Source organism: Passer domesticus, chromosome 3 (assembly GCF_036417665.1).
Source record: "Passer domesticus isolate bPasDom1 chromosome 3, bPasDom1.hap1, whole genome shotgun sequence".
NCBI classification, from domain to species: Eukaryota; Metazoa; Chordata; class Aves; order Passeriformes; family Passeridae; genus Passer; species Passer domesticus.
Window position 1 is genome coordinate 56,210,856 of NC_087476.1, and position 12,669 is coordinate 56,223,524.

Genomic DNA, 12,669 nt, shown 5'->3' on the forward strand with positions numbered 1-12,669 from the left:
ATCCTCCATTCACTGGAAGATAAGATTTTAGTAAGTGTTACATCTTCCTGAGAAATTTTCAGGCTAAAGGTAAACTAAATATATCCAGAAAAGTGAATTGAATTATATGTGTTACACAGAAGGCAACATGTGCACTTCTGTAAATAAATCACATAGGGATATATTAAAGTAATCCCTGTGCTTGTTCACACAGGATGAAGCACCCAGGATAATACAATGTATACACATGGTTTTGTGAAAATTTTATTGGTTTGGATATCCTTTTTATTCTTAATGGACTACCAATAAGTACAAGATGTCTTTTACTCCTGCAGAAAAAATATCTATTTGTGAAGGCACTACTTTAAAAATACTTTTAGTTAATTAACTTGCCATGTCTGCAGATGGGATGTCATTTTTGTTACAGAAAATAAATTAGGGTGATAAAAATACTTCTCTGCACAGAAGCTGTTGTGCTTGTTTGGAAGAAAAAGTATTCATTTTACAAAATTTGATTGTTTATATTCTTTGCCAAGAAAATGAGAGTTAGTGGACCTAATTTTCTGGTTTAAAAAGGGTCTGATTTGATTAGGAAAACGTGATTCATTTGACTGTGAAAAGTGCTTAAAATGGATACTTCTTAAAAAAACAGATAGGTGAACCAGTGATTTTACTTCTAAAATGCTGCTGAAGTGCTTGCATCTGTGGCAATGACATATGCCTGTCTGAAAAGAAATTATTCTAACTTTCATGCAAACCAAGGGGAAAAAGCAAGTGTGAACTTTCTAAGCTGGATCTGCCCATTAGGTATCTCTGTGCTGATCATACTTCAACAGGAAATCATGATATTTAAAACTGCCAAGTGAACACGTGGGGAGCATTACGCTGTATATGCAATGAAACACACGTTGTTTATTTTGTGTAGCATTCTTCTGCTCCCTTAAATACATACAAGATGGAAACCCATAGACTTTTTTTAACCTTTAGCTGCTATAGTTGTACAGAAACTGCTGAACAAAACCTGGCAGACTTGTAAACAACCTGAGTTCATTTTATTTCATCTAACACTGATCACATTTCCAGTAGACAATAAATATAATGCACTGCTGACAGATGTGTAGAAATGTATATACAATTTGATGAAGAAATCGGGTTCAATGCAGTTAAAATCTCAGTTTATACCTCTGCATTTCCTTGAATATGGCTGTAAAATTCTTACCTACTGATGCATGGCCTGCAGCAATACCAGTTTTTTCCTGCTTTTCTGGAGTGCTGCTGGGCAGGCTTTCCTACCAATGGCTTAGCCAGTGCATCTTATGGTTGACTGAAGCATTTGCTTGAGTAAGTGGGATTCTTTGCTTCATGTGGCTTTGGATGAAGCTTCCATTTATTTTCCTGGCTGAGATATAGTATTTCCTACATTTTCTCGAATATATTCAACACATGAAAGCTCTGAATCTTTGTCTTGGGTTAAATGAATATAATGTGAGGGAGTAAATCATCCAGGAGATCAGCAGCATTAGGTGTACAAAATTCTGATAATTTCATTTTGTGGAGGGGAAAAAAATCCTGATTCAGCCAGAAGACCCATATTTGATGGAAAGGTAGTGGAGTTTTGTTTGTTTTTCCACAGAGAAGGATCTGTGGAGGACAGAAGATAGGCAGTTTCAAAGTGAAACTTGAAATAAGTTCTTACAGCGCTGGGTGTTGCCCTTAACGATTTGGTTGTCCCGGTCAGAATATGAACACCTGGGAGCTGTTTTACTGAACCATCCCAACTGTTCATCTCTTTCCTCTCCATCTCAGCCTTCTACAATGTAATAGGGCTTTCACATCCTCTGTAAGTCAATCTTTCTGTTGGCCTTTGGTGTATACATATGGTAGATCGTTCTCTTGTTACACGTGGGCTGGCAACTTTGCTTATATATAGCAAAATTGTTTCTCTGGGGGGAAAAAATCAGTGTAATTAATATATAAATGAAGAAGGAGTAGGCGAGCACAGACTACAAATTGGGTTGCAATTACCGGTCTAACAAGAAATGTTCCTTGTCTGCTCTGTCTTTGTCTGGAAAGGCAGATCTGTTGTCACTGCACGAAAGCCATCTGCAGGCCCCCGGTGTAACTGCGAGGCTGGAACTCATTGCAGCCGAAATCCACTTGAAATTTTGCAAGCTTCCCACAAATTACACAGAAGAAAACAAGTATCAAGAGATCCAAGAAGAATATATACATCTGTAGGAGTGAAGAATTTTCCAGATGTGCACGAAAGTTCTGTTCATTCACTTGTATGGGCTGTTCCTGTTACTCAGTGTGGATGCAGTAACTGCTGGTGGTTGGAATACTTATTGTGAGAGGCAGAAGTTCCTGTTTTGGCTTTCTTATGCACAAACTCTGTGGTGTGTTTCAGGGGAAGTTGCATTAGCCCATGTCACTTCATAATATCTAAAGGAAAAGTGGAAAATAGTGGCGTTGTTGCTGTTAACTTTCCTAGGTTTGGTAAAAAGCAAAGATGTCAAGCAAAGACCTGCACTGATTTGTTAATCTGGATGCATTGCAAACTTTCCATATTAAAAAAAAAAAAAAGTTATTGTAGAAAAAGCAGATTCTTTTGAATACTATCACAATGCATTAATACTGTCACCTTGTTTTTTAACAGGTCTATGGAAATGCAGGATCTAGCCAGTCCTCATAATCTTGTTGGAAGTAGTGATGCACCAGGTAGTTCCAAACTGGATAAATCTAATCTCAATAGCACATCAGTCACAACAAATGGAACAGGAGGTAAGTATAAGACACAGCTGGCACACAGAAAGTTTTGGATAGGTTTTACACATTTTTTACCATAATTTCAAGAATGACTATATGCCCATTTATAAATCCAGCAAGAATTATGAAAAACTGGCAGTCATACAAGTGTAAATTTCTAATTCTAACATCACTTCTTTGATTTGCACCAACTGAAGTAAGAGGCAGAATTGAAACAAGGAGCAAAGATGAAGTAAGAAAAAATTTTGAATGGTTGATTTGAACACAGTGTTAAGTGTTTGCTTATACCTGTTGGTAACTTACAATATTAATTGTATTTTCTGTGTCATAGAAATCCTTGATGAATAATAATTTACTCTATACCCTGAGTTACATGCACATATGTTAAATTAAAATCATTATAAAGAAAAGTGCATCAAAATTAGACTTAGGAAATATGAGAGGTTTTTTTTTTTTTGCTGATAAATTTAATTTCTTGGGAGGTAACTAAAGTTTGTAATAAGAGATTGTTAGATTTTCCTCAGCAGTAACTGGTCATTACTGCTGTAGGTGATACTGTAACACTGCCATGCAACTACAGTACAGATATTCCAATGCTTTCAGATAACCAATTCTACCATAGCAGTGGGCTGCAGTGTGCCACATCCTGAGGTGCACACAGTACAAGTGACACCATGGATATGAGTCAAGCTAGAGTTCCTTTTTTAGAGTTTATTCATTACTGTCTATTTTTACAGTTGGTACTAAGAAAAAAAATTTTTGCTTGTTCTTTCTGGCCACAAGGTACAGCATTTTATTCACTTACTCTGTTTAAATAAAAGTATGTCAATGTCAATAAGAAGTGGATGTGCCTGGGAGAGTAACTGGGCTATGCAATGAAGGGCTGAATCCTATTTTTGAACAGAATCCTTATTCCAGCATAAAAAGAAGAGAAAACTTCCAGCATGCTATTAAAGAACACTAGTAACTGGATGCCTCTATATTATACAACGTGAATAAATAAACCAGTTAAAATAATACTGACAAAACCAATACAGTTCAGTTAAAAGGCTTGATTTAAGTGCCAAAATACTGCTTTGCCTTAAAGACTATTCATTTACACTGAACAGACATTGGGAGAATGAACTGTTGTACCATTCCTGTTCTCAGGAGACAACATGACTGTGTTAAATACTGCAGACTGGTTGCTGAGTTGCAGTACTCCCTCCTCTGCAACAAGTATGAGAGGCCCTGGTACAGTGCATGCGTGTGTGGTGTGTCCCCACGAGTGCTGTGTGACATCTCTCTCCATTTGCTCTGGTCTTACGCAGTTTGAACGTTCTCCTGGGGTTCCCCCTCACCCTGAGCATTTTTTCCCTACCCTTTCTCAAAGGCTTTTCCCACAGACAGAAAACTGTTAAGGAAGTTGCAACAAGCAGTTACCTTACAATGCTTTGAAAGTCATTTGATGAGCAAGGAGAATTTAACCCGCTTATAATTAGCTTAGCTGTCTACATGCTCTGAGTGACTGGGATTGTCTCATGGTGTTCAGCATTGCTGGCAATTGCCAGTAGTCAGCATTGGTAGAAATCAGACTGATGGAATTTTCACAGAATGCCCATTTGCTTTTCTTTTCTTTTTAAGTAAAGCATTGCATGATTACCTGAGCACGAGTCAAGGCTGACAGTATTCTTACTCCTACTAAGACTTTCATTATTAATCAAAGCTTATGTTTAATGTGCTGCCACATGTAACTTGCCACTTTACAAAATTTTGGCCAAATTTTCCAAGCTGTTGTTTTCATTTATGAGTTTCTTGACAGGTATTATTAATTGTCAGAAGTTGTAAGGATTAATAATAACTCTATATGTAACATCGTTACAGTACATATGGAATTAATCATAGATATAAACATGCATCACTGTGTTTCTCTACAAGTCATTACAAAGGTGCTTAAGTTGTGCAGGTTTGGACTAAAGTTAGGAAGACTTCAAAAACTTGTTCTTTTAAAAAATCCTTCAGAATCAGCTTGCCATTTGTAAAACATATATGCAAAGAAAATTTACAAAAAAAAAAATTGAATTGAGCACAAAAATCATTTGTACTAAAATAAGTTCCATGTGGATGCTCCTGCTGAATAACAAGATTTTAGGTTTAAGGAAGACTGAGATAACTTGTGCTGTTGCCTCTTTTAACTGTTCAGCATGTTCAGGTAAATGTGGAAGGTAACAATTTAAGTACTAGTTATTAGTTGGACGAAATACAATGTGTTAGTTGTACTAAATCTAATTTTCCATAGGCAGTAGAATATTTAGAATTGTGCTTCTGGTTGAGTATATTCCCAGGAAAACTCTTAAGGCTTGCTAAAAGAAAGAAGAAATCATTCCTATGACAAGCTGTGTGGTTTATTGTCTCACATGATCCTTTAAAACCAGATTTGTTTTGCTGTAACTTCTGTTGCGCTTACTTGTCCTCTTTCATGCATAGTATTAGCACCTCTTCCCCCTAAAACTCAGTCCTTAACATAGAGGAATGCTTTAGAGAAAATAAAAAAGTGGTCAGCAGAATAGCAGTCATTTTGATCTGCTAAGTCCTTTCATCAAGGTCTATTGCAGAAGCTGTTGCTTGTTGGGAGTTGTATTCTGAGTTAGCCTGAAAACAGTGAAGTTTGAATGAGATCCCTGGAGGTCATTTGGCCAAGAACTGCTCAGAGCAGAGCCAACTTTGCTGTTAGATCATGTCATTCAAGGCAGCATTGAATTTTCCTCCTACATCTAATTGGACTTTTCCCTTAGTGCAGCTTGTATCTGTTCCCACCAGTTGTTTCCCAGGGCACCTTTTGAGGTGAGTGTGCCTTTGTTCTTTGTCATCTTTGCACCTTCCCATTAGATAGCTGCAGGCAGCAATTAGCTCTGCCCTCAGCCTCCTCTTCCTAGGACAGAACAAGCCCAGCTTCTTGCGTCTCCTTGCACACCTTGTGCCCCAGCACATGATGATGTAGCTCTACTCTGTCACTGCGTTGTCATGGTCTAAGCCCAGCTGGCAACTAAGCAGCACACAGCTGCTTGCTTATCCCATCTGAAAACAGAACTGCTAGCAGCACTCAAATATTTTTCCAGTTAGAAGTTGCTTTTCATTTTATTTTCACTCTTTCAATACATTAAACAAAAAAAATTCGTTGTCTTGTATTGATGCTGGAATATTTTCCTTTTTTTTAGTTAGTTTTGTGCCTTTTTCCTTCTTTATGTAATGACATACAACATAAGGAAAAATAGGTAATAGCAAAAATCTCCAGCTACACTGAGGAAGGACCTTGATGAATTCTTTACTGTCATGAAATCTGAATGTAAAAAAGTAGAACTGTTTAAAGTCAAGCACATATAAAAACAATTTCTATAAGTATTTTCCAACAAATAGTGCCAATATAATGTTTTTGCTCAAGTTAAGTGCAGGAGAGTGTTTCTTTTGTTTTAGATTATTTTCTTGACAGGGAAAGAAAAAAGATTGTGTCTATTCGTGCTGATGGCAGTGCAGTGCAGCTGGCATTAACCAGAACAAGACACAATTCTAAAGTAAACATTTCAATTCATGACTGAAGTTTCTGTTCAGTTAAACATATACTATCTCCTTGGATGCAATACTGAACATTTGTACCTCACTGTGGACAATAGTGAAATACTTTCTTTAGCAAAAAGAGATAAAGGTACTAAAAAGTACTTTTTTCATGTGGGTAGGTGCCCAGACTTTGCAGAAGTACATAGAGACATCCATATGCAGTAATCAGCAAATAAATTAATTTAGATACTTTTGATACTTCAGGCAACTATACATGTTCCACATGACTGAGAGGTTTAGTGGGGGCCATCCTTTTGTGACAAATTACCCTTGAACTTTTTCTTGATATGTGTTTTATTGATATGACGAAAATAAAATCACATTCTTCTCAAATAATTATAGAAACGAGAATGCCTGATTACTCTATTGCTCTTAAGAATTATTTTTTTTCATTTTGGGTTGGTTTTGTCACAGTTTTGGTTTTTTTTTAATTGAAAATATAATAGCTAGCAAAGTGAGGAGTTCATGACAGCTTGAAAAGATGTGGCTAAAATTCTTCCCTGATGATTCCATATTGAATTAATATCCTGCTGCTTTCAGTGAGACTATTTGGACATGGTAGTTTTATGAAAGAGAAACAATAATGAAAATAAGTTTCTATTCAAAAGACACATTCAAAGAGTTTTTAATCTCAGAGAGTAGATGGAAAGATACGATTGTACAACTGAAACCAGAAGGTATTACTTTGTTTGTTTGGCACTGGTGCACCAGTAATGCTGCAGGGCACTCTACCAGTCACAGAGACAAATGCATCCCAATTTCTCCTGCTTGATCCAAAGAGGTGTCCCTCTGACTTCAGCACAGGTCACTTGTACAGTTGTAGACATCAGCAGCATCCCATGTGACTTCCTGAAGTAAGATCCATTAGGCAGTGTGACTGGAAATGGGATGTGATTTTGTAGGAGAGGTAGCTCACACAGGGCTTGTCACAGGCAGCTTTACTGGTGGCTGTGCAATTTCTAATGAGCAACTGACGTTGCTCACAGACACAGAGAAGAATAGCAGAATTGGTCTGTAAGTGTTGTTCTGTACCTTTTTCCTACGAGGAAACTAAATCCTTTATTTATCTCATGCACTGCCTTTTCCTCTTCAGACTGTATGAGGGACAGTGAGCTTGAGGGCAGCTCAGGTCGTACTTGGACTGAATCAACCTCTGGAAGTTCCTCTCTGTCTCAGCTAAACGTAAAGGGAGATTAGTAGGCACCTTTTATACGCTTGATTTAGGTGACTTGAATCTGTGCCACAGTTTTTAAATACATTGCCAGCTCGGAACATGAAATTCCCCCCTTTCCCTTACTGTTGCCAGTGCAGTCAAACGTGGATGCAGTGATGTTGACAGATGAGAGCTTTGGTCAGCTTAGCTGAGGCCTCTCAGAGGCGTCAGGTAACCAGCTGGCAGAGGACGCCTCTCCTTGGCGTATGTCAGACCTGCTGGGGGGCTCTGCCAGGCTGGCTGTCACTGCAAAGGCTTCTTCACAAATCCCAGGCTGTGCCCACAGAATTTGGATGCCTGCATCCAACTGAGGTGGTTGCTTGTGCAGGTCTTCATTGCCTCTTCACTCTGTGGCCCTGGGCACCAGCCTGTGCAATCCATAAGCGTGTGATGAGTGTCCATGCCCAACCCTAACCTACCTTCATGAAGAAATTATGTTACTATGTTAAAGCTTCTACATTTGCCAGTCAGACAGGCTAATAGGAGCTGCAGCACATTCTCTGCTGCTGTTTCTTACCACATCAACTGGATGGATGGTTCCCAAATTCCATTACAAAAGTCCATGCCAAATCTTCTGTCCATGTAACATACTTAATTACAAAAATTTGTATTGCCTCTGTGGTGCTTTTTGTGCTTTGAGGTACAGCTTGAATGGTAAGACTACATGATGATCCCTAAGAAATAAATTTGAGTTTAGAGTAGACTAAACTGTTTGGTAACCTCTGATTAAGAAGCTAACTTGTCATGGCTGCCATTTGTGTCCTACTCTAGGTTTTTGGCTTTTTTTCTTTTTTTTTTCTTTGAAATTTCTCTCTTCAATTATGAAAAATTGCTTGTTGGTGGCCTAGCTCAAAAAGGCCCCCACAGACTCTGTAAAAGGGGAAGGGGAAAGGCAACATGCTGGCACTGTGAAAGTAATTTCCTTCTGTATTATCATGAAACTATATTATAATTGTTTTACTTGTCAGGCAAAACTATTTTTGTTATGTGCCACATCCCTTGACAGCTAATGTTTCCTTCCTCTATGCTAGTCTTAGGATATCGTTGGAATCAATTAAATTTATGTTGAAATCTTCCCAGAAGATATTCCAGTTGCTAAAACCAATAGCTGAATGAATGCACAGGTACAGAGCTGTGTAGATAAATGGGCATTCCTGTCAGATTCCTGTCAATTGTCTTGGTATGGTGCTAGAACAAAGGTTGAAGCTGTTGCACGTGTGCTTGTTTGAGCTGGACTACCAATAGTGAGACTGGCATGAGGACTCCAGTGCAAATCCAGAAGTAAAATCTCATGTCTACTTATTCTTCTATGTAGTGTCTCTTCTTGCAGTCAAAACAGAACCCATGAACAACAGTGAAACAGCAACAACAACTGGAGATGCATCGCTTGACACTTTTACTGGGTCAGGTAAAGCCATAATAAAATGATGTTTTGTTCGATGGACATTAATGCAGCATTTAATTACAATCACTAATGAACATTTGCATAGAAGCAATCTTTACAAAGCTACTATAAAATGTTATAGTATTTTATACCTAATAATAATAATAGTAGTAGTAGTAGTAGTAGTAGTAGTAGTAGAAATAATAATAGCTTTTTCATTTTTGTAAATGCAACTCAGCAGTTTATGTGAGGTGTGGTCTTATTCAGAATTTATGTGAAGTGTGATCTTAAAGAATGCCTAATAATTATGCCTAAGACCACTGCTGTTTGCAAAAGTCTCAAAATAATACTGTTATTATGGTAATGTAGATCTTTTTTCTCAGAGTTAGTCTTGTATGATATTAGAAAAAAAATGGGATTGTAACAGCCATGCTAATTTGAGCAGTTTCAAATCTTAAGGTTTATACCTCAGTGCTAATCTTTTTACTCCTATTTAGTTTAAACAGTGACCTGATTGCTGTGTTAATCTCTTTCCACTGGGATGAGCTACTTTCTTTCCAAAAACATGGTTTTACATTAAATAATCATAGGCTTCAATTGCTTCTCAAAAAATTCAAACAAACAGAGGTTTAAGTAGATTCCTATAAATTGTTAAAATGTGATGAGCTGTGGAAAAGTACAGAGAATTAGCCTTCTAATCATTAAGTTGCATCCTGCTAATAATAATATTAAAAAGGAGAGGAGGGAGAATAAGTTTTGCATATGGAAACACGAGTTCAGTAATGGCCTGACGGAAATGAAACACCAAAGCCACAAATCACCACTCCACACTGATGCTACTGTTACCTTGGTAGACTTAAGTAGTCAAGCCCTATTTAAAATATATTGGAAATCATAATGTTTCTGTGTAATCAATCAGTTAATCCCAAAAGTTAATTATTCAGAAAAGTAGTTATTACTAATTTAGTGTATGAAGAAAAAGTACTTTGTGAGATTTAAAGCATCTACTATTTCTGATTAGAAAAATGTCCTCATTTTAATTTTCATTGTCCTCATTATAATTATACTGAGAGGAACCTCAGCCTAAAGGCTAAAAAGTTCCATAAAAATTAAATAGTCTGGGCTAAAATTTAGCTTTTCTTTTTCACTCTGTTTTCACTCAGTGCTAAAATTTTATTGGTAATGATTACAAACCATAAAATATCCAACTCTAGATATGATTTTTTCATTGTTGATGAAGTTTTATCAGCTTCTGCCATGTATTTAAGGCAGCTGAGTTCTATTCTATGGCTAAGGCAACATTGGAGTGCCATGACTTGCAGCCTTCAGCTCAGGTTTAGATAGCTAAGTAACAGCTTGATTTCCCCAGGTGCCACTCAACCATCAGCTTCCACTGAGATCAAAAGAAGTCTTGAGATCTCTACACTTTGGATGTTTGGGAAGTTGGTGCCTCAAAAAAAAAAAAAGATTAAAAAAGGCAGGAATTTGAGCCTTGCATAATCCTTTTTTGCCTGTTAGCCACCTGCGCACTCAAAAGAAATATGAACCTGATTCTCAATTTAGTGCACAAACTCAAGCAGTAAATGAGTACGGTCATTCTCAGTGGGAAATCAATAGTCTGCCTGTCTGGGTGACATGCAGTCTTCATCATCAGAGCGAGACGCAGAGCTGCCCTCATAATGCACTCAGCCTTTCACAAAGATTGAATATGTTACTTTCGTGCTTGCCTTTTACTTGTACTCCAAAATCAGACAATTTTTTTCCTCCAATTTTCCTCTAATTTTAATTTAAAGAGCAGTAAAAGCTCAGCAAAACCAGGATTTCTCTGAGATTTTAGCCTAACTGGTTAGTTGGAAAGTTTAGTGGATTGCCAAACGGTAAATGCTGACTAGTAGACAGATGTTGTTTCAAATGAGCCACCTGTGACTGAAAAATGCATAGCAAAGCCCAACACTGAACAGTTTGTTTTTTCCTGAAAATGAGGGACATATATGTGTTATTCCCATCTATGACAAAGTCATGATGCCAGCATTTCTCTGTATTTTTTGAAATGAGACATGGGTGAAAAGAGAACTCCTGGTGCTGAGATGCATTTGAGAGTCTGCCATGCAGAAATCCTTTCCTTCAAACACTCTGCAGATTAAAATTGATTTCCCTGCTCCAAAGGCAGTCAAAACACATGACCTGTCCTGGAACTGAGCAGAAGGCTCAACAAGCCACATGGGGTGTAAAGTAGTCATCTCTGTCCCTAATGACCAGCTGTAAGTGATGGTCAAACAAATTGTGTCAGGTATAGAACAGGAAAGACAGATTAGACCTCACAGAAAACTGATTCTGTGAACTGTTCACTGAAAAGGTAAGGCACATAGATCTCTTGAATTTAGAGTGGCATTTGTCCTGGGATTGGCAAGGCCCTATTCAGGGCTGCAGCCCATGTGTTGCAGCTCGTGCTCGGGACTGCGGTTCCCCTGTGCTGGGGAGCTGCCCCTGGGAGAACCAGTGCCTCTGGGCATGGGTTAGCCAGGTGAGGAGTCCCATTGTGCACCCGCCTTCCTCCTCCTTCTTCTTCACAGAGGAGCAGTTGGTAATTAGTTTGCAGCTCTCTGATTCTGCAGCATGCTCCTGCTGGGGTGGGCATTCACAGGACTGGGAGAGGCGCACAGCCCTTAACTGAGTTTCATGCACTGTGAATTTGTTGCAGCTGCTGTACTGTAATGCTGTGTGTATCGCTTACAATAGTGGATTAATTTGAGAACTGTTTTATCATTTTAGTGTTCTCATCATTTTTATTTAGTATTTATTACACACAGGGTATAGAGTACAGTTTACAGATGTAGAAAGCAATTTCTGAAGGCCATGGAAGTGAAGTTAGGGAATGTCACTGCTGTTTAGACTACATTTGGTCCCCTTGTGCATAGAGATTGTGATGTTACTTAAATCAGGTCCTTTAAACCTAACCTTTTTGCACACAATTTTCCAGATGTGTAATGAAAATACACAAAACTCCAGCCCATATTAATATACTGAACCCAACACATGCTATTAAAACAGCTAATGATCATTTAAATCCTCCACAACCACGTTGGCCATTAGAACTAAGAGAGTAACTGGTAGGAGCTGGCTGTCAGCTTGCCCCTTTGTGAAACAACGTTAATGGGAACTGGAGAGATCAAGGGTCTTATACCTGCCCTGAAGGGCATTCCTTTGGTAATTTCACGTAGTGAAGTCTTAGGAATATTTGAGTTTTTCAGAGAAGAAACAATTTTGTTTTGGTATGGTTTTTTGACATAAGCAACACAAAAGAGCATTTAGCCCCTTTACAAAGCACCACAAAACCCACAGGAACCTGCCTCCACCACCTCTTCCACTGCCAGCAGTCCTCAGAGAGGAGATGTTATGAGGTATCTAAAGTTTCATAACCCTTAGAATTAGTAGTTTAATCTGTGAGATACAGGTGTGGTCCACAGGCTCTACTCAGTCACAATGCTCTCTTATGATAGGCCTTACACCCTGAAATGTTTCTCAAACATCTCACAGGACAAATTGCAGGGACAAGCTACAGAAAAACAGTGAAAAGAATGGATTTTTTTAGTCTTGCCTCTTTCTCTTCCTTACAACTGGATCATCAGGGAAAACTGGGAATAAAAACAAGGAAATTTAAAACCAGACACATTCCAAAAGTATTTTATTTTATTTTATTTTATTTTATTTTATTTTATTTTATTTTATTTTA

At 38.0% G+C, this 12,669-nt stretch overlaps 1 protein-coding gene across 7 annotated transcripts in view; it reads left to right on the top strand.

Annotated features, from left to right (window-relative positions):
* The window catches only part of EYA4 (EYA transcriptional coactivator and phosphatase 4), a 140,334-nt gene that overhangs the window by 92,456 nt on the left and 35,209 nt on the right, over positions 1-12,669 (top strand). For 6 of the 7 annotated variants that reach the window (XM_064413223.1, XM_064413227.1, XM_064413228.1 and 3 more), the window contains exons 4-5: positions 2,636-2,760; positions 8,868-8,960. In XM_064413223.1, coding sequence (XP_064269293.1) covers positions 2,636-2,760; positions 8,868-8,960 — 218 coding nt within the window. The remainder of the gene's footprint in view (positions 1-2,635; positions 2,761-8,867; positions 8,961-12,669) is intronic. The other variant, XM_064413226.1, reaches the window with a different exon arrangement.